A 22,904-nucleotide genomic window follows, 5' to 3' on the forward strand; every position below is an offset into this window, starting at 1 on the left:
AAAAACGATTTTTGTGCACTGTTTCAATGGATGTTTTGAGGACTTAAAATGGCTGCCAGTCGTGTATTTCCACCATCGAAATAGTTTCAACACTCAGAAGTATTTGTTTGGTGATAGTACTGTGTATTTGTGTGAAGCTAATATTTACATATTGTGTATCACATTTCTGTATGTTAATTGAATCATAGTGTGTGTAGTTAGTATGTTCCAATAGCAGCAGAAGTGCACTTTTTGGAGAGCTGTATTATGTTCAGTTTTGTGCCCAAGGGACTGATTTTATTTAACACTACATTATTATTTATACACCTATAGTGATCACAGAGACAGGTTGTTTTTGTGTTACTGCATACCTGCCAACTACTCCGGTTTTCCCGTAATTAGTACGGTTTTCATCAACCTATTCTGGGTTACGGTTGCAGTGATAAAAAATACGGTTTTTCATTAATTAATTTTTTTTTTTTTTTTTTTAAGTTTTATTCACGAAATCGCGTAACAACAATGACAATCGACACTGCTTCCCGTAACTTCCTATCGAGCCATTCCGAATGCCATGCGCGAGGCTATTTATAGCACCGCTGCCAAGCACCAGGCACCTGTTGCCATTGTTTCCAAACGAGCGAACGATCATGGAATCAGCCGGAGAAAAATCGCAAACGAGTCTTAAACCGAAAAGAAAACTGCAGTCATTCCGTGAAGAATATTCAAAAGCCTATCCGGGAATAATTATCCGTTCCAAAAAGGGTGAAAACTACGCGAATTGCACCTTGTGCAGACAAGATTTTTCGATCGGACACGGAGGAATTAGCGATGTAAAAGACCTCGTTGGGAAAAAAAAAACACAAGTCTAATGCCGTTGCTAAATTTGGATTTTAGCCACAAAAAGGTAATGACACCAATGTTATCTATTGGAATTGTTTAGTACTGTTATACTGTTAAAAGTGTTTATACTATTTATGCTTTCAAGTCCAAGTTGAAGAAATCTTGTTAAATGTTGACAGCATAACTACCAAAATACAGAAGTATGTCCTTAATATTTTTGCAGTGCTATTTCTGTTGAAAAGTTCAAAAGATTACATTAGAGATGTGATGTGCCACTTTTCAAGTGTCTGATGGCTTCAATTAATTTTCATTAATTTTTCATATTTTGAATTCTTTTGAAAGGCTTACAAAAAAACTACATTTGAATTGTAATTCCATGCTATTGACAGGACTATTAATTTTAATGAAGTTAGCTTACCATGTTTACAGTATGATAATTGTGATAGAAATGTGAATTTTAGGCACAGAATATTTTTTACAATTGAACAAGGCAGTAGATTATACAAGCTTGGACAGAAAGTTAATAATGACACCAATTTTTTTTTTTATGGAATTGTTTAGTACTGTTTTACCATTTGTTTACTGTAAAAAGTGTTTATACTGTTTATACTTTCAATTAACAAATTGAAGTCTTGTGAAAGGTTGACAGGATAACTGGCATTAACTGTCAAAATAATTTCAAACTATTGAAGTTAGCTTACAGAATAAACATGTCAATCAACCCATATGATTTTTGCTGTAATATTTTTGTTTTGAAAAGTCACTGTGACTGATAGAAAAGTGATGGTTTTAGCAACATTTTAACCTGTCTGAATGCAATCAATCATTTTGCGTCTGGACCCTGGCTACTAGGTTTTTCTGATTTCAAAAGTTGGCAGGTATGTTACTGTATATATTTGTTTTTCTGAAAAATCCCACTTAATATACTTTGGGTAACAACAGTCAATATATATATATATATATATATATATATATATATATATATTTTTTTTTTTTTTTTTAGGGGGGTAACAGTCAATATTTATTTATTTATTTATTTATTTAATTTTATTTTTTCTTATAAAATAAAAGTGAGCTTTTGTTAAACCAAATATTGTGTTTTTTTCCATATACAACAACCTATCTGGATTCAATAAGAGAATCGATACGGAATCGGTTCGATAAGAGGATTCGATAATGGGCTCGAACTCAATAATTTCTTATCAAACATCATCCCTAATTAAAAGTGATCTTTAGTAGTCCCTTCTTCTTTTTTTTTTAGCTCACTAAACCGATTTCCTTGGCTTTGCTTCCATGCTGGAAATGAGAAAAATCTCTCCAAATTGTTTTCTTGTGTGAACGATTGTGGCAGTTAATGATACAACATGGTCGCACCATGTTTGGAATTGTTAAAGAAAAGAACTAGACTTCAGGACAAAGTCTTTCATTCAGGCGCATAAATCAGCTATTCAAATGTCCATAAAACCGTTTACTACGTCACTTTTTAAAGCCCTGTGGTCTATTTCTGAAATGTATAGAAGCATGTATACATCATTAAATCCTCACTCCTTTGCAAAAGGGAATAGGGAAACAGACTTATAACGCATGACGTTATGCATGTATTGCACCCACTTATACAGCGCCATGCCTATTAGTTCCATTGTAAAACAATTCCTTGTGATTATTCCTGCGTGTGAGCAGCCAGTTGCCTGCCATGGTGGCGCTACAAACTCTCCACCTGAGGAATACCCAGAGAACACAGAGCAACATGCCCACAAGCCTGGAGGGTCTCCTGCAGTTGGCAGGTAGCGCACTTAAATGTGGAAAAGCTTCGGATTTTGTGTTCTAGCCACTAACCTTCCTTCGGTGTCCCTCCCTACAGATGTTGACCTGTCCTGTAATGACCTGACTCGGGTGCCTGAGTGCCTCTACACACTGGGAAATTTGAAAAGACTCAACCTGAGTAGTAATCAGATCTCAGAACTGTCGCTGTGCATTGACCAGTGGACCCAACTTGAGACACTCAACCTTAGCCGGAACCAGCTCACCTCATTGCCTGTAAAGCATGACCTAAAAATAAAACCCATTTCATCTTATAGCTCAAATAACAAGTACAAATTGCTTTTATCGTTTTTCATCCAGTCGGCGATCTGTAAACTGCCAAAACTGAAAAAGCTGTATGTGAACTCCAACAAACTGGACTTTGACGGGGTGCCACCTGGTGTGGGCAAACTATCCAATCTCGTTGAGTTTATGGCTGCCAACAACAACCTGGAACTCATCCCTGAGGGACTCTGTAGGTAAGTAGTTATAACCGACCTATGTTGGTATGTTAATGCGGTACACACGCCACTTAATCGCGACACGTTTATATTAACCAAGTATTTGCGTTTTGTTCTGTTTTGTAGGTGTGGCAACCTGAAGAAGCTAGTGCTGAACAAAAACCGCCTAGTGACACTGCCAGAGGCCATTCATTTCCTGACCGACTTAGAGGTATAATGCATAGCTCACGAGGAGAATACCGTATTTTCTGGGCTGTAAAGCGCACCTGTATTTTAGTCGCATCCATCAAATTTTAGAATTATTTATTTATTTTTTTACATACCTACAGTGGGGCAAAAAAGTATTTAGTCAGCCACCGATTGTGCAAGTTCTCCCACTTAAAATTATGACAGAGGTCTGTAATTTTCATCATAGATACACTTCAACTGTGAGAGACAGAATGTGAAAAAAAATCCAGGAATTCACATTGTAGGAATTTTAAAGAATTTATTTGTAAATTATGGTGGAAAATAAGTATTTGGTCACTTCAAACAAGGAAGATCTCTGGCTCTCACAGACCTGTAACTTCTTCTTTAAGAATCTCTTCTGTCCTCCTCTCGTTACCTGTATTAATGGCACCTGTTTGAACTTGTTATCTGTATAAAAGACACCTGTCCACAGCCTCAAACAGTCAGACTCCAAACTCCACTATGGCCAAGACCAAAGAGCTGTCGAAGGACACCAGGAAAATAATTGTAGACCTGCACCAGACTGTGAACAGTGAATCTACAATAGGCAATGGTGTGAAAAAATCAACTGTGGGAGCAATTATCAGAAAATGGAAGACATACAAAACCACTGATAATCTCCCTCAATCTGGGACTCCACGCAAGATCTCATCCCGTGGGGTCAAAATGATCATGAGAACGGTGAGCAAAAATCCCAGAACCACACGGGGGGACCTGGTGAATGACCTGCAGAGAGCTGGGACCAAAGTAACAAAGGTTACCATCAGTAACACACTACGCCGACAGGGAATCAAATCCTGCAGTGCCAGATGTGTCCCCCTGCTTAAGCCAGTGCATGTCCAGGCCCGTGTGAAGTTTGCCAGAGAGCACATGGATGATACAGCAGAGGATTGGGAGAATGTCATGTGGTCAGATAAAACCAAAATAGAACTTTTTGGTATAAACTCAACTCGTCGTGTTTGGAGGAAGAAGAATACTGAGTTGCATCCCAAGAACACCACACCTACTGTGAAGCATGGGGGTGGAAACATCATGCTTTGGGGCTGTTTTTCTGCTAAGGGGACAGGCCGACTGATCCGTGTTAAGGAAAGAATGAATGGGGCCATGTATCGTGAGATTTTGAGCCAAAACTTCCTTCCATCAGAGAGAGCTTTGAAGATGAAACGTGGCTGGGTCTTCCAGCATGACAATGAAGTGAAGTGAAGTGAAGTGAAGTGAATTACATTTATATAGCGCTTTTTCTCAAGTGACTCAAAGCGCTTTACATTGTGAAACCCAATATCTAAGTTACATTTAAACCAGTGTGGGTGGCACTGGGAGCAGGTGGGTAAAGTGTCTTGCCCAAGGACACAACGGCAGTGACTAGGATGGCGGAAGCGGGGATCGAACCTGCAACCCTCAAGTTGCTGGCACGGCCGCTCTACCAACCGAGCTATACCGCCCCAAACACACCGCCCGGGCAACGAAGGAGTGGCTCCGTAAGAAGCATTTGAAAGTCCTGGAGTGGCCTAGCCAGTCTCCAGACCTCAACTCCATAGAAAATCTGTGGAGGGAGTTGAAAGTCCGTGTTGCTCGGCGACAGCCCCAAAACATCACTGCTCTCGAGAAGATCTGCCTGGAGGAATGGGCAAAAATACCAGCTACTGTGTGTGCAAACCTTGTAAAGAACTATAGTAATCGTTTGACCTCTGTTATTGCCAACAAAGGTTATATTACAAAGTATTGAGTTGAATTTTTGTTATTGACCAAATACTTATTTTCCACCATAATTTACAAATAAATTATTTAAAATTCCTACAATGTGAATTCCTGGATTTTTTTTCACATTCTGTCTCTCACAGTTGAAGTGTACCTGTGATGAAAATCACAGACCTCTGTCATCATTTTAAGTGGGAGAACTTGCACAATTGGTGGCTGACTAAATACTTTTTTACCCCACTGTATATTCGCCACAGATATATACCGTTGTGAAAGGTTTTTGTAAATGTTTATTTACATACCTTAATTGTTTACAAACGGTACCTATCACACAGCTGATCAAACAAAACAGAAGTCATCGCCATGGACCCACTAGCTGCAGAAGTTAGCTCTCCAATCAGCTAAACAGACTCGATAACCCCACAGTCATGTTTTGGTGCATTTACAAAACTGAACCAATACATAAAGAATGCCATTGTGAATTAATAATGCTAACACAGACACTTATATACACTAATGCTAGCCACGCTATCTTGATTACATCACGCTGGCACATACAAATAAATATGCATGAAAACACTCCTACAGCCATCACACATTGGGGGGGGGGTTAATTATGAAGGAATTGTTTTAGTTATATTGTAAAACTTACCAACGTTGCTTGGAGTGATGATTTAAGAAACCTTTCAAAAAGAAACGCTACGGACAAATAGACAAAACGGGATTTCAAACAGTAACAAACCCTTTCAGTGTCTGTTGGTGTTATTTGAAAACATTATGGCCGTTTGCAATGAAAAATCCATAAATTAGCCTCATTGTTTTATTAGCCCCAAGGTTCAAAGCATAAGACAAAAGTAGCGGCTTATACTCAAGCACTGCAGTACCTTATATCTTTCATATGTGTGTCAAATGATTGCGTTGATTGGGATTGATTAATTGCAGCCATATTTAGCGTTTCATATTTTTTTAACCGTTACTGTATAACAAATAATTGTTGCTGTGACAGTTTTTATAATCAAGGCATCCATTTCAATTGTTTATTACATGATGCACTAAATTGTTACATTTTATTTGTATAAAAAAGTGCAGCAACGCATTTTTTAATAACTTTTGCAATATATAAGAAGTTAGTACAAAATGCATTCTAGAATGGTAATAAAATGCGACCGATAATTACAAAATGTGGCGTTATCATGAGATGAAAATGTATGAATTATTACATAATGCGTTGTTACAAGGTGTTTGTTTACCACCTAAGCAGTTTAACTGCGCAGTCGCGTTGCAGCCTCAGCTAACGTCAGCAGCAAATATGTTCAGCAAGACATACAATTAGCTCTTCACCTAACTGAACTGAAGAACACCCCGCTCATGAGCACTCTATATCAGCATTTTTAGGACTTAAAGCCTATGAAGAAGAAATAAGAGACATGATGTCAGCATAGCCTGTTTGTCCTTCTTAGCCATTGTGGAGAATGCATATATTTTGAAGAGTTCTTTCTTTATTCATAGTCATGTTTAAAGCAGCTCATATTTTCCCATGTGTACTCTTTTTGCTTGTATGTTATGTCCGCAAGTAAACTCTGTGCTTTAACTTGAAAGGGTTGGAATGTGGGAGTATAGCATACTCCCTTTTTACCTTATCAGTATTAGAACAATGAGGCTGTACCGTATTTTCCGCACCATAAGGCGCCCTGGGTTATAAGCCGCGCCTTCAATGAACGGCATATTTCAAAACTTTGTCCACCCATAAGCCGCCCCGTGTTGTAAGCCGCATCTAACTGCGCTAAAGGAATGTCAAAAAAACAGTCATGGAATCGTATATCAACATGGACGGAGCTGCTGAAAAAAGCCACCCGGCCTCTTCGCGTAAACTTAAACTTACCTTAACCACTCGCTCATCTTTTCTTCATCCATCCCTTCGAGTTAGCTTTTATGATGACGCCGGCTGGAAAGGTCTCTTTTGGCAAGGTCTTCCTTTTGAATATCACCATGGGTGGAAGTTTCTGGCCATTAGCATGGCAAGCTAGAACCACAGTGAAGGATGACTTCTCATTCCCTGTGGTGCGAATATTCACCGTACGTGCTCCCGTTGTATCCACAGTGCGGTTCACAGGAATATCAGTTGCTGTGAAATAGTAATCCGTGTGCGGATGGAGAGATTGCGTCTTTTCATGAACCGGATCCCTGTCACTTGGTAGGAGCCATTTTGTGGTCTTTACAGATGTAAACACACAAAGGAAATGAAACGTACGGTATATCCGCGCGCTTTTTCTTCTTCTACGCGGGCGGGTGGTTGCTTACAGTAGAAGAAGAAGCGCTTCCTGTTCTATGGGGGCGGGTGCTTACCTTGGCGGTTGCTTGCGTAGAAGAAGAAGCGCTTCCTGTTCTACCGGGAAAAAAGATGGCGGCTGTTTACCGAAGTTGCGAGACCGAAACTTTATGAAAATGAATCTTAATATTTATCCATATATAAAGCGCACCGGGTTATAAGGCGCACTGTCAGCTTTTGAGAAAATTTGTGGTTTTTAGGTGCGCCTTATAGTGCGGAAAATACGGTATTCCTTTCTGGGCAGGGTGGAGGCTGTTTTCGTATTCAATAAGTTGTCTCTTTCCATTTGGCTTTCAGACCGCTTCTAGATGCCGCTATTAACGGACTGTAGGACTGGTCTACTAAAGCTTTAGTAAAACTTGATAATATTCCTATTCTGTCTTGATGGTCCTTCTTACTCTGCATATATGTCATCTGAAAGAAATTGGGATTGACCAGTGACTTGTATTCCCTGAGAGGAAGACTGGTCAGACGCAACAATATGATGAACAATTATATTTTTGATGTTCTACTTTAACTTGCAGCACTGTGATTGATGTTTGTGTTTAATTGTTCTCCTATTATCTGAAGCAGGAAAAAAAGCATCAATTTCAATGTTCAATATGTGCTCGTGTATTTCTCAGAACGTTTTTTTTTACAATTTTTTTTATGTTGATAACTTCAGCAATTTTATATGGACCTGATATTTTATTTCAATAAATGGCTAAGGCTGCATTCTCTTCAATTCTGTTAAACAATTGCTTCATGAAGCCACTTTTTTTGGTTATTAATATTTAGATCCGCCACAATAATGCAACACATTTAAATGAAAAAAGTCAAGGGCTTTAAAAATAAATAAATAAAATAAAAAAACATTTTTAGGTGGGATTAAAAATATAGATTAATTAATTTTGATTCGTAATTAATTAATCACTTTTTTTTTTTTTAAGTTTGACAGCACTAATATTTCTTGTGTCTTTGTAGATTCTGGATGTGCGTGAGAACCCCAACCTGGTGATGCCTCCAAAACCAGTAGACCGAGCAGCAGAGTGGTACAACATTGACTTCTCCCTGCCAAACCAGTTGCGACTAGCTGGGGCCTCGCCTGCCACTGTCGCCGCTGCTGGAGGAGGCGAGGGCTTCTACACAAATGCACTTTAGTTTGACACATTCACAGCCCACTATGCACTCACTGCAACGTTCCGTGGGTTTGTTCGTACTTGTGTGTGCAGGGGCCAGCCCCAGAGATCCCCTGGCGAGAAAGATGAGGCTAAGAAGGAGAAAGGACTGCTCTCAGGATGATCAGGCCCAGCAGGTGTTGAAGGGCATGAGTGATGTTGCACAGGAAAAGAAGAACATGGAGGTGAGTAACTGAGTTATGTTTGAACAGGAAATGAGAAGTGGTATTCAAGAGGCCTGGGATGATAACAAATTGTGCATTGCAACAAATTGTCAGCATTATTTTGAAACCAATTTAAGCACTAATGTAATAATAATTCAAATAGAGATGTCCGATAATGGCTTTTTTGCCGATATTCCAATATTGTCCAACTCTTAATTACCGATTCCGATATCAACCGATACCAATATATACAGTCGTGGAATTAACACATTATTATGCCTAATTTTGTTGTGATGCCCCGCTGGATGCATTAAACCAGGGGTGCTCATTACGTCGATCGCGAGCTACCGGTCGATCTCGGAGGGTGTGTCAGTCGATCACCAGCCAGGCATTAAAAAAATAGTTCTAAAAATGAGCGATCATAAATCTTCACTATGACGTCACTTTCGTCACTTAATTGACATTCACGGCACCCGAGGGTCTTCTGAGATGACGCTGGCTGCTGCCAGCTCAATAAAATTACCGACTGGAAGGCGAGAAACACTTTATTTCAACAGACTCTGGCACCGTACCTGTCGTCAAAACTCCAAAGACCGACTGCACAGTGGCACAGTTGCGCTAACAAAATAAGAGTCTCAAGCTAGCAAGCTACGGAGTTTGCCGACAATGTATTTCTTGTAAAGTGTATACAAAGGAGTACGGAAGCTGGACAAATAAGATGCCAAAAACCAACCACTTTCATGTGGTATTGGACAGAAAGGAGGACTTTTTTTCTCTTCCATTCGAAAATGCGGACGTTATCAGCACCACTGTCTGATTCCAATCAATGCAAGTCATCAGAATCAGGTAATACACCAACTTATATTCGTGTCTCCATGAAAGAAAGGAATCTATATGTGTTAAACATGCTTGTATTATCTTTAAACACCTTTAACTTATTAACAATATTAACTATATGTGTTAAACATGCTTGTTTTATCTTTAAACACCTTTAACTTGTTAACAATATTAACTATATGTGTTAAACATGCTTGTATTATCTTTAAACACCTTTAACTTGTTAACAATATTAACTATGTGTTAAACATGCGTGTATTATCATTAAACACCTTTAACTTGTTAACAATATTAACTATGTGTTAAACATGCGTGTATTATCATTAAACACCTTTAATTTTTTAACAATATTAACTATTTGTGTTAAACATGCTTGCATTATCATTAAACACCTTTAACTTGTTAACAAAAACATATATTTCATAAATAAGTAAATATAAATTATATATATGAATGAGGTAGATCCCCACGACTTGATCAATTGAAAAGTAGCTCGCCTGCAGAAAAAGTGTGAGCACCCCTGCATTAAACAATGTAACAAGGTTTTCCAAAAATAAATCAACTCAAGTTATGGGAAAAAAAATGCCAACATGGCACTGCCATATTTATTATTGAAGTCACAAAGCGCATTATTTTTTTTAACATGTCTCAAAACAGCAGCTTGGAATTTGGGACATGCTCTCCCTGAGAGAGCATGAGGAGGTTGAAGTGGGCGGGGCGGGGGGTGTATATTGTAGCGTTCTGGAAGAGTTAGTGCTGCAAGGGGTTCTGGGTATTTGTTCTGTTTATGTTGTGTTACGGTGCGGACGTTCTCCCGAAATGTGTTTGTCATTCTTGTTTGGTGTGGGTTCACAGTGTGGCCGCATATTTGTAACAGTGTTAAAGTTGTTTATACGGCCACCCTCAGTGTGACCTGTATGGCTGTTGATCAAGTATGCTTGCATTCGCTAGTGCGTGTGTCAAGCCGTAGATATTATGTGACTGGGCCAGTACGCAAAAGCAGCGCCTTCAAGGATTAATTGGCGCTCTGTACTTCTCCCTACGTCCGTGTGCACAGCGGCGTTTTAGAAAGTCACAAATTTTACTTTTGGAAACCGATACCGATAATCTTGAAACCGATACCGATAATTTCCGGTATTACTTTTTAAAGCATTTATCGGCCGATAATATCGGCGGTCCGATATTATCGGACATCCTTAACGAATACTATACAAATATATAAGAGCAACAGTATCAATACTATCAATAATAGTTGTGATTTTAATCCAAAAATGTATTTTTAACTATTTTCAAAAATTATGAATCGATTTAGAACCCGGATAAATTAAAACCGTGATTGGATGTGAATTGGTTTTTTTTTTAGCACCCATAATAAATACCTTGATGTGAACATTCCACAGGAAAATGGAGATTTGAAATATGGAGTTCTTAAAGTAAGGCGATGGGATCAGGGTCTGGAGAAGCCTCAACTGGACTATTCTGAGTTCTTTATGGACGATGCGGGCCAGGTAATGTTGCTCCCTTACACCTCTTAGAGTAATTCTCCCTGTTAGCAAGTGCTTAGTCAGCATGTCTCTTTCCCCTTCTCCTCCAGTTGCCAGGCGTGAGCGTGTGGCAAATAGAGAATTTTGTTCCTATGCAAGTGGATGAAACTTTCCATAGCAAGTTTTACGAGGCAGACTGCTACATTGTCCTCAAGGTAACCATCACTCATAGAGATGTGTCTGTGCTCGGTACACACCTGCAAGTCTCTCTCCTTGCCGTTGTAGACATATTTGGATGACAATGGAGCGCTGACCTGGCAGATCTTCTACTGGATTGGCCAGGAAGCCACGCTGGACAAAAAGGCCGGCGCTGCCATCCATGCCGTCAACCTCAGGAATCTTCTTGGAGCAGAGTGCAGGACTATAAGGGAAGAGATGGGAGATGAAAGCGAGGAGTTTAGTGCCGTACGTATAAACATCATCTTGCTGTGTACAGCACATGTCAACTCTTCTTGTTATAAAAGACTAGATGACCTTTTAACCTAGGTCTGTATTGTTGCGTTTTGGACCAGTTGTTCCTCCCAGGGAATTCAAGTCACAATTCGCTCCCAAGCTCTTTACGACACTTAAAGCTGAGTTGAAAAACCACCAGAGACAGAATAGGTATTTTGTTGTATATTTTCAAAGCTTTGCCAATATACATTTTGAGACCAGTCTAACCCTAGAACATTCTATCGCGCCTCCCAAAATGGTCTGTCTTCCCGATCCCACCACCCTCTCTCTCGTCCCATCTCTGTAGACAAAACAAATGCTAGTCAAAACACATTCCAAAGAACTCAAGGTTAACACACACAGTATACTTGCTGACAGAGCATCAAGAGAAGAAATGGAAAACACGAGCTGTTTTCAAATATGACTAAGAAATGAAAGAAGTACAACTTAAATTCGGATATATGTAAATATCTGCCTCCGACAATTCCCCCTTCAGATCTTCTAAAAAGATCTTTATCACTAGTACAACACTTCTAAAATACGCCCCTCTTTCTAGCCGGCGCCTGAGAATGGGTATTTCTAGGGACAACTGGCATAAGCGCCGCAAGACTGGCGGTAAACGCAAACCCTACCACAAGAAGAAGAAAGGATCCCGGACGAGCCCCCAAATTGTTGCGTTTTGGACCAGTTGTTCCTCCCAGGGAATTCAAGTCACAATTCGCTCCCAAGCTCTTTACGACACTTAAAGCTGAGTTGAAAAACCACCAGAGACAGAATAGGTATTTTGTTGTATATTTTCAAAGCTTTGCCAATATACATTTTGAGACCAGTCTAACCCTAGAACATTCTATCGCGCCTCCCAAAATGGTCTGTCTTTCCGATCCCACCACCCTCTCTCTCGTCCCATCTCTGTAGACAAAACAAATGCTAGTCAAAACACATTCCAAAGAACTCAAGGTTAACACACACAGTATACTTGCTGACAGAGCATCAAGAGAAGAAATGGAAAACACGAGCTGTTTTCAAATATGACTAAGAAATGAAAGAAGTACAACTTAAATTCGGATATATGTAAATATCTGCCTCCGACAATTCCCCCTTCAGATCTTCTAAAAAGATCTTTATCACTAGTACAACACTTCTAAAATACGCCCCTCTTTCTAGCCGGCGCCTGAGAATGGGTATTTCTAGGGACAACTGGCATAAGCGCCGCAAGACTGGCGGTAAACGCAAACCCTACCACAAGAAGAGGAAAGGATCCCGGACGAGCCCCCAAATTGTTGCGTTTTGGACCAGTTGTTCCTCCCAGGGAATTCAAGTCACAATTCGCTCCCAAGCTCTTTACGACACTTAAAGCTGAGTTGAAAAACCACCAGAGACAGAATAGGTATTTTGTTGTATATTTTCAAAGCTTTGCCAATATACATTTTGAGACCAGTCTAACCCTAGAACATTCTATCGCGCCTCCCAAAATGGTCTGTCTTCCCGATCCCACCACCCTCTCTCTCGTCCCATCTCTGTAGACAAAACAAATGCTAGTCAAAACACATTCCAAATAACTCAAGGTTAACACACACAGTATACTTGCTGACAGAGCATCAAGAGAAGAAATGGAAAACACGAGCTGTTTTCAAATATGACTAAGAAATGAAAGAAGTACAACTTAAATTCGGATATATGTAAATATCTGCCTCCGACAATTCCCCCTTCAGATCTTCTAAAAAGATCTTTATCACTAGTACAACACTTCTAAAATACGCCCCTCTTTCTAGCCGGCGCCTGAGAATGGGTATTTCTAGGGACAACTGGCATAAGCACCGCAAGACTGGCGGTAAATGCAAACCCTACCACAAGAAGAGGAAAGGATCCTGGACGAGCCCCCAAATTGTTGCGTTTTGGACCAGTTGTTCCTCCCAGGGAATTCAAGTCACAATTCGCTCCCAAGCTCTTTACGACACTTAAAGCTGAGTTGAAAAACCACCAGAGACAGAATAGGTATTTTGTTGTATATTTTCAAAGCTTTGCCAATATACATTTTGAGACCAGTCTAACCCTAGAACATTCTAACGCGCCTCCCAAAATGGTCTGTCTTCCCGATCCCACCACCCTCTCTCTCGTCCCATCTCTGTAGACAAAACGAATGCTAGTCAAAACACATTCCAAAGAACTCAAGGTTAACACACACAGTATACTTGCTGACAGAGCATCAAGAGAAGAAATGGAAAACACGAGCTGTTTTCAAATATGACTAAGAAATGAAAGAAGTACAACTTAAATTCGGATATATGTAAATATCTGCCTCCGACAGTATCTTCTTAAGAACATAGCCAGAGTCCGCCCGTTTCTCTCTCAGGCCAACACGGAGGTGCTGGCTAATGCATGCTTTTATTTCCTGTCGTTTAGACTATTGTATTGCCCTGCTCTTTGGCTTTCCCAAAAAGAATATCAGAAGTCTACAATTATTACAAAACTCAGCTGCACACGTGATGACGAGGACCAGAGGGCGGGAGCACATTACACCAGTTTTAAAGTCGCTGTATTGGCTCCCCGTCCGCTTTAGGGTCGATTTTAAAATTTATATTATTACTTTTTAAATGTCTTAATGGCCTTGCGCCAATTATTGGCGACAATAATTTCGCCACACCTAGCGTGTGTGTGACAATCATTGGTACTTTAACTTTTCTTATCTATCTGACCTGCTTTTACTGGATCAACCCTCACGGATCTTGAGGTCCTCTGGCACTGGCCTTTTAGCTTTACCGAATACCAGAAGAAAGACCCACGGTGAGGCGGCATTTAGCCACTATGGCCCCACCTATGGAACAGCTTGCCAGAGAGCCTCAGGACTGCAGAGAGCGTTGAACTTTAAAAAAAAAATAATAATAATTTAATTAAAAAAAGAAAAAGAAAAAAGGCTAAAGACACACCACAGGCTTTTCACAAATATTCTGTCTTATTATTTTATTATTTATATTTACATTTTTACATTGTTTTGTCATGTTTTGTGCTGTATGTATATATATATATATATATATATATATATATATATATATATATATATAAAATGTGTGTGTGTGTGTGTGTGTGTGTATATATATATATATATATATATATATATATATATATATATATATATATATATATATATATATATATATATACACACACACACACACACACACAAACCCCGTTTCCATATGAGTTGGGAAATTGTGTTGGATGTAAATATAAACGGAATACAATGATTTGCAAATCATTTTCAACCCATATTCAGTTGAATATGCTACAAAGACAACATATTTGATGTTCAAACTGATAAACTTTTTTTTTTTTCTAAATAATCATTAACTTTAGAATTTGATGCCAGCAACACGTGACAAAGAAGTTGGGAAAGGTGGCAATAAATACTGATAAAGTTGAGGAATGCTCATCAAACACTTATTTGGAACATCCCACAGGTGAACAGGCTAATTGGGAACAGGTGGGTGCCATGATTGGGTATAAAAGTAGATTCTATGAAATGCTCAGTCATTCAGAAACAAGGATGGGGCAAGGGTCACCACTTTGTCAAGAAATGTTTAAGAAAAATGTTTAAGAAAAACCTTTCTCAACCAGCTATTGCAAGGAATTTAGGGATTTCACCATCTACGGTCTGTAATATCAAAGGGTTCAGAGAATCTGGAGAAATCACTGCACGTAAGCAGCTAAGCCTGTGACCTTCGATCCCCCAGGCTGTACTGCATCAACAAGCGACATCAGTGTGTAAAGGATATCACCACATGGGCTCAGGAACACTTCAGAAACCCACTGTCAGTAACTACAGTTGGTCGCTACATCTGTAAGTGCAAGTTAAAACTCTCCTATGCAAGGCGAAAACCGTTTATCAACAACACCCAGAAATGCCGTCGGCTTCGCTGGGCCTGAGCTCATCTAAGATGGACTGATACAAAGTGGAAAAGTGTTCTGTGGTCTGACGAGTCCACATTTCAAATTGTTTTTGGAAACTGTGGACGTCGTGTCCTCCGGACCAAAGAGGAAAAGAACCATCCGGATTGTTCTCGGCGCAAAGTTGAAAAGCCAGCATGTGTGATGGTATGGGGGTGTGTTAGTGCCCAAGACATGGGTAACTTACACATCTGTGAAGGCGCCATTAATGCTGAAAGGTACATACAGGTTTTGGAGCAACATATGTTGCCAGCCAAGCAACGTTACCATGGACACCCTGCTTATTTCAGGAAGACAATGCCAAGCCACGTGTTACATCAACATGGCTTCATAGTAAAAGAGTGCGGGTACTAGACTGGCCTGCCTGTAGTCCAGACCTGTCTCCCATTGAAAATGTGTGGCGCATTATGAAGCCTAAAATAGCACAACGGCGACTCCGGACTGTTGAACAACTTAAGCTGTACATCAAGCAAGAATGGGAAAGAATTCCACCTGAGAAGCTTAAAAAAATGTGTCTCCTCAGTTCCCAAACGTTTACTGAGTGTTGTTAAAAGGAAAGGCCATGTAACACAGTGGTGAACATGCCCTTTCCCAACTACTTTGTCACGTGTTGCAGCCATGAAATTCTAAGTTAATAATTATTTGCAAAAAAAAAAAGTAATGTTTGAGTTTGAACATCAAATATGTTGTCTTTGTAGTGCATTCAATTGAATATGGGTTGAAAAGGATTTGCAAATCATTGTATTCCGTTTATATTTACATCTAACACAATTTCCCAACTCATATGGAAACAGGGTTTGTATATATGTATGTATGTATGTGATAAAATATGTGTGTGTGTGAATGTGTGTTTTCTTCTCTTCTATTGTTATTTTTGTTTGTTTTGTTTTGTACAGCACTTTGTGCTTGCCAATTGCCCGTGCATGAAAAGTGCTATATAAATACAGTTTGTTGTGCAGGTATTCAACAATGAGATCTCATACATCGAAGGAGGCACTGCCAGTGGATTCTACACGGTCGAGGACACACACTATCCTGTCAGGTATATTAGACTATCATTTCATGGATGTCTCAGCCTTTTCATGTGTTTTCAAAAGGTGCGTGTTTTATCAGGCTATACAGAGTTTATGGCAAGAAAAACATCCGACTTGAGTCTGTCCCTGTGAAATCCTGCTCCCTTGATCCACGGTGACTCTGACACTAACTCAACTGAACAATTACTTTGTTCTCATTCACACCTTTATTTTACGTATACTTCTCCAAAATATGTATTCCTTACATTTCATTTTTCTCTATTTGGCAGCTATGTTTTTCTACTGGACACCGGACTGGACATTTTTATCTGGAGAGGAGCAAACGCTACGCTGAGCAGCACCACAAAGGCCAGGTCAGACGACAATAATGTACTAATTCATTCATTGGCTAGATTTATTTTACCATAGCAACTAGAGATGTCCAGATCAACATTTTGGCCTCGATTAAATTTTTTGCTTCTGACACGTTGATCATTGAATTACCGTATTTTCCGCACCATAAGGCGCCCTGGGTTATAAGCCGCGCCTTCAATGAACGGCATATTTCAAAACTTTGTCCACCTATAAGCCGCCCCGTGTTGTAAGCCGCATCTAACTGCGCTAAAGGAATGTCAAAAAAACAGTCAAATAGGTCAGTCAAACTTTAATAATATATTAAAACCAGCGTGATGTGGGCGCGCATGGAATCGTATATCAACATGGACGGAGCTGCGTGAAAAAAGCCACCCGGCCTCTTCGCGTAAACTTAAACTTACCTTAACCACTCGCTCATCTTTTCTTCATCCATCCATCCCTTCGAGTTAGCTTTTATGATGACGCCGGCTGGAAAGGTCTCTTTTGGCAAGGTCTTCCTTTTGAATATCACCATGGGTGGAAGTTTCTGGCCATTAGCATGGCAAGCTAGAACCACAGTGAAGGATGACTTCTCATTCCCTGTGGTGCGAATATTCACCGTACGTGCTCCCGTTGTATCCACAGTGCGGTTCACAGGAATATCAAAAGTCAGTGGAACCTCGTCCATGTTGATAATGTTCTCTGGCCGGATCTTTTTTTCAGCTATCTTGTTTTTACAATATGCACGGAAAGTAGCCAGCTTTTCTTGAAAGTCTTTAGGCAGTTGCTGTGAAATAGTAGTCCGTGTGCGGATGGAGAGATTGCGTCTTTTCATGAACCGGAAACCTGTCGCTTAGTAGGAGCCATTTTGTGGTCTTTACAGATGTAAACACACAAAGGAAATGAAACGTAATATCCGCGCGCTTCTTCTTCTTCTTCTTCTACGCGCGCGGGTGGTTGCTTACAGTAGAAGAAGAAGCGCTTCCTGTTCTATGGGGGCGGGTGCTTACCTTGGCGGTTGCTTGCGTAGAAGAAGAAGCACTTCCTCTTCTACGGGGAAAAAAGATGGCGGCTGTTTACCGTAGTTGCGAGACCGAAACTTTATGAAAATGAATCTTAATATTAATCCATATATAAAGCGCACCGGGTTAAAAGCCGCACTGTCAGCTTTTGAGTAAATTTGTGGTTTTTAGGTGCGGCTAATAGTGCGGAAAATACGGTAAATGATTTATAGCAGGTAAACACAATAACACCTTTCTATAAAGCTTGTATTATTACATTTAGCATTTGCTAGTATTGTTTTTAATTAGATAATGTATTACATTTTTGGCCTTGAAAGCTACATTTAATATTTTTTTAACAAAATAAAGTGGCTATTGCTTGAATTTTAATGATTTCATTGAATATGCTTAATTGTCAAGCAGCGTCTGTTTTCAATGGGTACTAGGTGCCATTTAGCCTGTCTCGTAGGCAAATGCCCCATATGCTTGCGTTGTTTTCGACTGTACGAACTGTTCAAATCGCGAAAAGGATAAATCCTTCAGAGGTAATCAAAGGTGGAAGAGTGCAAGATTTTACAAAAGCTGACGACAAAAGTGGCACACACTCCAATATAACGGAGCACAGGCAAAGAACGCACAAGTTTGCAGTGTCCACTTTGTTAAAGGTTTGTTTGATATACTTTACTCTTAAAATAATTATTTGGTAGTTTTTGTTAATGTTTTCTAAGTCAATAAATAATTCCCTGGACACATGAGGATTTAAACAAGTAGTGGATAGCATTTTTTATTTATTTCTATTACCTTTTGTTGTACTCAAAACATTATGTAATACAAACCCCGTTTCCATATGAGTTGGGAAATTGTGTTAGATGTAAATATAATCAGAATACAATGATTTGCAAATCATTTTCAACCCATATTCAGTTGAATATGCTACAAAGACAACATATTTGATTTTCAAACTGATAAACATTTTTTTTTTTTTTGCAAATAATCATTAACTTTAGAATTTGATGCCAGCAACACGTGACAAAGAAGTTGGGAAAGGTGGCAATAAATACTGATAAAGTTGAGGAATGCTCATCAAACACTTATTTGGAACATCCCACAGGTGTGCAGGCTACCGTATTTTCCGCACCATAAGGCGCCCTGGGTTATAAGCCGCGCCTTCAATGAACGGCATATTTAAAAACTTTGTCCACCTATAAGCCGCCCCGTGTTGTAAGCCGCATCTAACTGCGCTAAAGGAATGTCAAAAAAAGTCAGGTCAGTCAAACTTTAATAATATATTAAAAACCAGCGTGATGTGGGCGCGCATGGAGTCGTATATCAACATGGACGGAGCTGCGTGAAAAAAGCCACCCGGCCTCTTCGCGTAAACTTACCTTAACCACTCGCTCATCTTTTCTTCATCCATCCATCCCTTCGAGTTAGCTTTTATGATGACGCCGGCTGGAAAGGTCTCTTTTGGCAAGGTCTTCCTTTTGAATATCACCATGGGTGGAAGTTTCTGGCCATTAGCATGGCAAGCTAGAACCACAGTGAAGGATGACTTCTCATTCCCTGTGGTGCGAATATTCACCGTACGTGCTCCCGTTGTATCCACAGTGCGGTTCACAGGAATATCAAAAGTCAGTGGAACCTCGTCCATGTTGATAATGTTCTCTGGCCGGATCTTTTTTTCAGCTATCTTGTTTTTACAATATGCACGGAAAGTAGCCAGCTTTTCTTGAAAGTCTTTAGGCAGTTGCTGTGAAATAGTAGTCCGTGTGCGGATGGAGAGATTGCGTCTTTTCATGAACCGGAAACCTGTCGCTTAGTAGGAGCCATTTTGTGGTCTTTACAGATGTAAACACACAAAGGAAATGAAACGTACTATCCGCGCGCTTCTTCTTCTACGGGGGCGGGTGGTTGCTTACAGTAGAAGAAGAAGCGCTTCCTCTTCTATGGGGGCGGGTGCTTACCTTGGCGGTTGCTTGCCGTAGAAGAAGAACCACTTCCTTTTCTACGGGGAAAAAAGATGGCGGCTGTTTACCGTAGTTGCGAGACCGAAACTTTATGAAAATGAATCTTAATATTAATCCATATATAAAGCGCACCGGGTTATAAGCCGCACTGTCAGCTTTTGAGTAAATTTGTGGTTTTTAGGTGCGGCTAATAGTGCGGAAAATACGGTAATTGGGAACAGGTGGGTGCCATGATTGGGTATAAAAACAGCTTCCCAAAAAATGCTCAGTCTTTCACAAGAAAGGATGGGGCGAGGTACACCCCTTTGTCCACAACTGCGTGAGCAAATAGTCAAACAGTTTAAGAACAACGTTTCTCAAAGTGCAATTGCAAGAAATTTAGGGATTTCAACATCTACGGTCCATAATATCATCAAAAGGTTCAGAGAATCTGGAGAAATCACTCCACATAAGTGGTATAGCCGGAAACCAACATTGAATGACCGTGACCTTCGATCCCTCAGACGGCACTGTATCAAAAACCGACATCAATCTCTAAAGGATATCACCACATGGGCTCAGGAACACTTCAGAAAACCACTGTCACTAAATACAGTTGGTCACGACATCTGTAAGTGCAAGTTAAAGCTCTACTATGCAAAGCGAAAGCCATTTATCAACAACATCCAGAAACGCCGCCGGCTTCTCTGGGCCCGAGATCATCTAAGATGGACTCATGCAAAGTGGAAAAGTGTTCTGTGGTCTTAACGAGTCCACATTTCAAATTGTTTTTGGAAATATTCGACATCGTGTCATCCGGACCAAAGTGGAAGCGAACCATCCAGACTGTTATCGATGCAAAGTTCAAAAGCCAGCATCTGCGATGGTATGGGGGTGCATTAGTGCCCAAGGCATGGGTAACTTACACATCTGTGAAGGCACCATTAATGCTGAAAGGTACATACAGGTTTTGAAACAACATATGCTGCCATCTAAGCGTCGTCTTTTTCATGGACGCCCCTGCTTATTTCAGTAAGACAATGCCAAGCCACATTCAGCACGTGTTACAACAGCGTGGCTTCGTAAAAAAAAGAGTGCGGGTACTTTCCTGGCCCGTCTGCAGTCCAGACCTGTCTCCCATCGAAAATGTGTGGCGCATTATGAAACGTAAAATACGACAGCGGAGACCCCGCACTGTTGAACGACTGAAGCTCTACATAAAACAAGAATGGGAAAGAATTCCACTTTCAAAGCTTCAACAATTAGTTTCCTCAGTTCCCAATCGTTTCTTGAGTGTTGTTAAAAGGAAAGGTGATGTAACACAGTGGTGAACATGCCCTTTCCCAACTACTTTGGCACGTGTTGCAGCCATGAAATTCTAAGTTAATTATTTGCAAAAAAAAAAAAAAGTTTATGAGTTTGAACATCAAATATGTTGTCTTTGTAGTACATTCCACTGATTATGGGTTGAAAAGGATTTGCAAATCATTGTATTCTGTTTATATTAACATCTAACCAGAGGTGGGTAGAGTAGCCAGAAATTGTACTCAAGTAAGAGTACTGTTACTTTAGAGATGTATTACTCAAGTAAAAGTAAGGAGTAGTCACCCAAATATTTACTTGAGTAAAAGTAAAAAGTATGTTGTGAAAAAACTACTCAAGTACTGAGTAACTGATGAGTAACATACACACTCATATCACAGATATATATATATATATATATATATATATATATATATATACATATACATTGATATATACAGTATATAATTTATATGTATTTATTTTGCTGTTTTTGTTTACATGTTAAAGGTGTTTTAATGAATATACATGCATGTTTAACACATATAGATTCCTTTCTTTCATGAAGACTAGAATATAAGTTGGTGTATTACCTGATTCTGATGACTTGCGTTGATTGTAATCAGACAGTAGTGATGATTACGTCCACGTTTTCAAATGGAGGAGAAGAAAAGTTCCTCCTTTCTGTCTAATACCACATGGAAGTGGTGGGTTTTTGGCATCTTATTTGTCCAGCTTCCATATTCGTTTTTATACACTTTACAAGAAATATATTGGCGTCAAACTCCATAGCTTACTAGCTTGTTTGCACTGGCTTTCGGAGACTCTTATTGTGAAAGCGCAGGTGCGATGGAGCGGCACTCTTATTGTGAAGACAGGAACGTCCTCATGTGCGGTCAGTCTTTAGGCTTTTGACGGGATGTACGGTTGAAATAAAAAAGTATCTTTTTTCCTTCACACTTTTGATTGATTGATTGATTGGAACTTTTATTATTAGATTGCACAGTACAGTACACATTCCGTACAATTGACCACTAAATGGTAACACCCCAATAAGTTTTTCAACTTGTTTAAGTCAGGTCATGTGACCACCTGTCTCTGTTTGATTGGTCCAACGTCACCAGTGACTGCATCTGATTGGTGGAACAAAGTGAAACGTCACCAGTAAGGCAGGCACTTTGAAGGTCTGTCTGACAGACCAAAACAAACAAAGCGTGGATTAACAGATCGATAAAAATTAGTAGCGAGTAGCGAGCTGAATGTAGATAAAAGTAGCGGATTAAAAGTAGCGTTCCTTCTCTATAAATATACTTAAGTAAAAGTAAAAGTATGTTGCATTAAAACTACTCTTAGAAGTACAATTTATCCCAAAAGGTACTCAAGTAGATGTAACGGAGTAAATGTAGCGCGTTACTACCCACCTCTGCATCTAACACAATTTCCCAACTCATATGGAAACGGGGTTTGTATAATAAAATAAGGAGCTAGTTTAAATAGTGTGTTGATATTGTTAAATTGTCAATAGCACTCACCATAAAAAATAAAAAATTTAAAATGTAAGTATTGGACCGTCTCTCATGGATATTCAAAATGGGAGTCGGTACCCTAGTTTGGAGTTTAGCGCTGCACTGCCTAACATGTTCATTGTTGTCACCTTTCAGGTTATTTGCAGAGAAGATCAATAAAAACGAGCGCAAAGGGAAGGCAGAGATCACAACTTTAATGCAAAAGCAGGAGCCTCCAAATTTCTGGGAAATACTGGGTGGACAACCAGAGGCGATTAAGAAACACGTACCAGATGACTTCTCTCCTGTCAGGCCTAAACTATACAAGGTCAAGCATGTCATGATGATAACATGTGGTGAACACTTCAA

General features: G+C 39.7%; 1 protein-coding gene across 1 annotated transcript in view; it reads left to right on the top strand.

Moving 5' to 3' along the window:
* Window positions 1–22,904, top strand: part of flii (FLII actin remodeling protein) — a 57,655-nt gene that overhangs the window by 18,850 nt on the left and 15,901 nt on the right. Inside the window, exons 6-18 of the mRNA XM_061982057.2 lie at window positions 2,500–2,603; window positions 2,681–2,856; window positions 2,941–3,098; window positions 3,207–3,291; window positions 8,299–8,446; window positions 8,547–8,677; window positions 10,894–11,001; window positions 11,088–11,192; window positions 11,263–11,442; window positions 16,374–16,456; window positions 16,528–16,602; window positions 16,718–16,801; window positions 22,692–22,863. Coding sequence (XP_061838041.1) covers window positions 2,500–2,603; window positions 2,681–2,856; window positions 2,941–3,098; window positions 3,207–3,291; window positions 8,299–8,446; window positions 8,547–8,677; window positions 10,894–11,001; window positions 11,088–11,192; window positions 11,263–11,442; window positions 16,374–16,456; window positions 16,528–16,602; window positions 16,718–16,801; window positions 22,692–22,863 — 1,609 coding nt within the window. The remainder of the gene's footprint in view (window positions 1–2,499; window positions 2,604–2,680; window positions 2,857–2,940; window positions 3,099–3,206; window positions 3,292–8,298; window positions 8,447–8,546; window positions 8,678–10,893; window positions 11,002–11,087; window positions 11,193–11,262; window positions 11,443–16,373; window positions 16,457–16,527; window positions 16,603–16,717; window positions 16,802–22,691; window positions 22,864–22,904) is intronic.

This window comes from Nerophis lumbriciformis, linkage group LG24 (genome assembly GCF_033978685.3).
Source record: "Nerophis lumbriciformis linkage group LG24, RoL_Nlum_v2.1, whole genome shotgun sequence".
In the NCBI taxonomy this organism is placed as follows: Eukaryota; Metazoa; Chordata; class Actinopteri; order Syngnathiformes; family Syngnathidae; genus Nerophis; species Nerophis lumbriciformis.